Raw genomic sequence first — 5,294 nt, forward strand, 5'->3', positions numbered from 1 at the left:
AGAACATCTGATTTAATAGACAATAGGCCAAATATTTAACATCTGCATATAATAAAAATGTATTAGCGCTCAGCTAAACAGTAATAATAATTAAGAAATATTTTATTCAGGCATTACTTTGTGAGGTTTTTTTTTTTATTTAAACTGCGTGAAAACATATTTCTTTTATTTATTCTGAACTCACCAAATCCAAACAGTAACTCCTTTTATAAAAATGAGATTTACAAATGTCATCTGAGTCTGCGGTGCTGATCGGTTTAAGGAGGCAGTGGATTCAAGATAGGAAACACGGTAAAGTTCAATGTAAGAAAACCATTCAGATCATTTCAAAACAGAAAAGCAAAATTCAAATGATAATATTTGTGATTTTCTTGTTTTCCGTGGATGTAGAAAAAAATTGATTTCAGCTGGAAACTGATTTGAAACAGAGAAATCTTCGACAGCGGAACAGTTAAAGGTAAATGCCCTCTGCCGGAGCAACAACCGTGTGACACCAAGCGGAAATAAAGAAAGGAAAGGCGCGTGTGTGAACAGAGCCGGGAGTGTGGGACCGAAAGAGTCAGCACATCACTGTGGTGTTAGCGGCTTTGCACTGACTCACCGAGCTCTCTGTAATACTTTACATTCATTAATAAGAGAGAGAGAGGGGGAGGTGCGTTAACAGTCCCGCTCTGTCGGAGCTTTATCACGTGACACCAGGCGGAAGTAAACAAAGGAAAGGCGCTAAAACTGTTAGCTTTCCTCTTGTGTGACTGAGCAGAGACTCTTCTGTTGTGTTGTTGTTGTGTGAGCTGAGTGTGTGAGCTGCGGCAGCAACGATGCCTTCAGTTCAGTATCTGAGAGAGTTCATCAACGAGCGACTAACTGCTGCTGCTGAACAAATATTCTTGGAGTTTGAAAAAACGATCGTCCAGTACGAGGAAGAGATCGACCGTCAGCGCAGACTGCTGGATATCACCTGGAAACCCCAAATCAAGCTGCACAGGACAGGTGAGTGTCCCTCTGAGGGAGGATCCTGATCACAGCTCTGCGGGACGTTTCTGATTGTGAGGATTAATAAAAACCCGACTGCATCTTTTGCATCCCTGCTGCTGTTACAGATTAACTGGTGATGATCAATGTTGGGTTCATTTAGAGAGAAAAGAAAAATATGCTCAAAGTGGATTTTCTTAAATTTATTAAGCAGTTGAAGGCTCAAGTTAAAATAAAATAAAACAAAACAACTGCTTCGCTTAGGAGGCCAAAACAATCCAGCCTTGTTGGGGTTTGAACAGCCGGTTCCGCTTCCTTAATTCTTCTATAAGGGCCAAGCCAGCTCCGATCAGCCAGAACCCTGTTATCATGGTTCCGAATAGGTAGATATCTTCAGCACTCAGGCTCACCCGAGCCCAGACTTCTCATTGAGAAAAGGATGTCAATTGCATTCAGGGACCAGTTGATCAAATCCGTAAATCCTCTTTTAGGTTTTAGAGAACAGACTGTGAGAGACTGTTCCAGGGAAAGTAATACAAACAAACACGAGACTAGACAAGGACACAAGAGGCTAAGCAGGGAAGCTAAGGGGGAGGAGAAGGAGAGGAGAAAAGTGCGACCGCCTTCGTCAAGAGCAAAGAGAAGTTGATAGAGCCAGAGCCAGATGTTTGTCAGAAGGTAATCTGGCTCTATCAACTTCATGCACTGTGGCACTTGGCCACAGGTGGCGCTAGTTGACTTTCCTACATTTGAGTGCACACAAAGTAAACTGCACGTTTCAGTTGTGAGGTGAAGACGCTGAAATCGAAGTAGTAAAACATACGATAACGAAGACAAGATTCTCCAGTAACTTAGTTTGCTGTTTCAGAAAGCTGCTGATCTCAGACATGCACAGCTTCAGCTGCATGAAGAGCACATGAGATTTTCTCTGACAGCATTAAATTAAACCCGATTAAGGTCAAAGGTAATCATTTATATGTTGAACTAAAGGCTTCAATCTAGAATTTCTCCAATATCTACAATATTGTATTATTTACCATAAAGTACTTGAGAGTCATTCATACCAGAGTAACCAGAGAGGATGTATATTTATAAGAAAAAAGAAAAAGTTTACTTTGCCTTGTTTGGTATCTTCTTCTTTCTTTTTAGCCTCAGGCCTGACAGCCGGAGGTGTATCACTCCACCTGGCGACAGCGTTTGCTCTGTAATCTGCCTTTGGTGGCTTTTTGGCAGCAACTGTGACATTCAGCAGTTGCATCATTGTTTCGACACACACAACAAAGCTATTGACTACACTACACACTAACTGCACACTCCAAATATCATAAATCTCTCACATCACAATGTGTATGCTAGCGGCTAATGTAGCTAACAAATTACCAACATAGTGCTGTTAGATGTTGTAGACATTGTTACGTTTCGGTGTTGTCAGTGTTTTGTTTTTTGCGTGACTGTCATGTATTTCCTGTTTTACTTTGAAAGTCTGTGTTATCTTAGTGTGTTCAGTTTACTTTTCCTTGCCTCGTCAGGTCTAATTTGCCCCAGCTGTGTTTCCCTCCTGTGGTCCATTCCCTGATTGCTCCTTCTATGTATTTAAGCCTTGTGTTTCAGTTTGTCATGGTCGCGATCTCCCCCCCGTGTTGTAAATAAATAGTTTGTTGTAAATAGTTGTGAATGGGTTTGTCAATGCTTTCGTTATGGGATATTTTCATTTTGGGATTTTGGTGGAGAGCCTTCGTGGTTTTATTTTCCTTATTTCTGTTTTTCTACGTTGCACCCCGGTTGCCTAGGCCGGGGTGTAACAACATATAACATTTTTTGTTTGTTTGGGGGGTTTGGGTTTTTGTTTCTTTGTTTTTATAAATAGGAGCAATGTGGTTGTATTTACCTTAATTTAATGAGTCATCAGTGGGAGCAGCCGGGCTACATAAAATCTAAAGGTCGGCGATTTCGTGGTCACGTCCAGCAGGTGTATGGGCGGGAAAGTAATGTAGACGCTCCACCTCAAGTAACTACTGCGCAGACTCTGACAAAAACTTGGACCCACCTTATCTGCAATACTTCAACAGTTGTAAATGCACTAACAAAAAACAAAATCAGCTATAAGTTACATCCAACCCTGGGTCGCTGTTTTTCTCATAATCTCTTGAGATTCTGTAAAGAAAAGCAGATTCAAAAAAAAAAAAGGAGCTCTCAGTCTATCATCATTACCTTTTCCTCATTTCCTTTTTGTCCTGCCAGAACTCCCACAGCAGCCTGTCTGTAAGGACGAGGAGGTTCTCCCTGAGCCACAGCTCTGGAGCCAGGAGAGGAACTCTCTGCACCAGGAGGAACCAGAACTTCCACATATTAAAGAGGAACAGGAGGAACTCTGCACCAGTCAGGAGGGTGAGCAGGTTGGACTGAAGGAGGAGATTGATACCTTTATGGTGACTGCTGCTGAGGAAAGAGACCACCATGAACCAGAAGCAAACAGTAACCAGCTCCCTTTTCAAACCTCTCCTATAGATGAGAGCCAAAATCACGGAGGAAGTAGGAATTTAGACTCAGGGACAAATAGTAACTTAGAAAGTCAGAGTAATTCTGACACAGGTAACGAGTCTATAACATGTAATCTTTGTGGAAAATCCTTTAAGTGTAAGTACAGAATGACTCGACATCAGAGAATCCACACAGGTGAGAAGCCATATTCTTGTGAAACGTGTGGGAAAAAGTTTTGTATGTTATCAACACTTAAAGGCCATTTGACTACCCATACAGGTGAGAAACCATATTCTTGTGAAATATGTGGGAAAAGTTATACGCGAAGCAGTGGTGTGACCATACACATGAGAATGCATACAGGTGAGAGACCGTACCATTGTAAAACATGCAGGAAAGTGTTCTCAAGTAGTAGTCATTTATCGGCACACAGAAGAACGCACACAGGTGAGAGACCGTATAATTGTCAAACATGTGGGAAAATGTTCATATCTAGCAGTCATTTATGGCGCCACATGAAAACCCACACGGGTGAGAGACCGTATCATTGCAAAACATGTGGGAAAATGTTCACATCTAGCAGTCATTTATGGCGCCACATGAAAACTCACACAGGTGAGAAATCGTAGTCTTGAAACATTTAGAGAACAATGTCTGAGAAGCCAAGCGTGGAAGAATATCTGAGAATTTATACAGGTTCACATGAGTACTTTCAGAGTTTAGATACCTTTAAATACCATGTTTATCATGTATAAGGCAGATTTAACCCTGTAAGACCCAATCCATCAATTCTAAAAATAAATAATTTTTCTGGGGCGGGGCTGAGATGTTTAATAACCCTTATAACAAAATCCACATTTTTAATGTCATGTTGTTTATGATATATAATAGAAATATACTTTTTGTTTCCCTTTTGATAATTTGATGTTTTTGTTTTGATGAGATGGAGGTCTTAGAAACTAATGTAGCAAATATGACACTAAGGGTGTTATAGGGTTAATCTGTTCTCATCAAATGCGTCAATGAAAATATGGTGACTATCAAAAAATGAATTTTAGCTGTTTTATTTATTGATATATTTCTCTGTGGCAAAGTTGAAACTCAATTTGAAGTACAACGTTCTGGAATGGCCATCTCAGTCCCCAGACCTGAATATTATTGAAATCTGTGGTGTGAGTTAAAGAGAGCTGTCCATGCTTGGAAGCCATCAAATCTGAATGAACGAGAGATGTTCTGTAAAGAGGAACAGTCCAAAATGCCTTCAACCACAATCCAGACTCTCATTGGAACCCACAGGAAGCGTTTAGAGGCTGGAATTTCTGCAAAAGGCGGATCTACTAAATATTGATTTCATTTCTTTTTTTTGTGGGGCCCAAATTTATGCACCTGCCTGATTTTGTTTAAACAATTTTTGCACACTTTCTGTAAATCCAATAAACTTAATTTCACTTCTCAAATATCCCTGTGTGTGTGTCTCCTATATGATGTATTTAACTGACATGTTTTATTGTAACAACCAACGATTTATACAGGAAAATAATGACTATTAACAATGTTACCCAACCTTTTGCATCTCACTGTATCACTTTTGGTTATTCCATTCATTAAGGATGACATATTTTTTCATTTTTGTTTTTTGTCGTTTTTTAACTTTTGCGTTTTGTAAGAATGTAGGCGTGTTGTGCTAATGGGATCATCAGGTTGGGTAGGCAGGACCAGCATGGGGGAGGGTCTTTGTTTTGTTGTGTTTTATGTACACTGCAGTAACTAATGGATGAATATTTTGACAGTAGTAAAGCAGAAAGTTTCGATTGTGTCCCTTGGAATCTTCCAGCCTTGCT

The 5,294-nt window shown here is 40.2% G+C and overlaps 1 protein-coding gene across 1 annotated transcript; it reads left to right on the forward strand.

The window, feature by feature from the left end:
- The first annotated feature begins 480 nt into the window (after positions 1-480).
- Positions 481-4,910, forward strand: LOC309693955 (uncharacterized protein). The gene is made up of 2 exons (XM_082513641.1): positions 481-990; positions 3,214-4,910. Exons 1-2 carry the CDS (start codon positions 819-821, stop codon positions 4,080-4,082), a joined length of 1,041 nt encoding a protein of 346 aa, XP_082369767.1. The 5' UTR covers positions 481-818; the 3' UTR covers positions 4,083-4,910.
- Positions 4,911-5,294: the final 384 nt, after the last annotated feature.

This window comes from Aulonocara stuartgranti (assembly GCF_965226115.1).
Source record: "Aulonocara stuartgranti genome assembly, chromosome: 18".
Classification (NCBI taxonomy): domain Eukaryota; kingdom Metazoa; phylum Chordata; class Actinopteri; order Cichliformes; family Cichlidae; genus Aulonocara; species Aulonocara stuartgranti.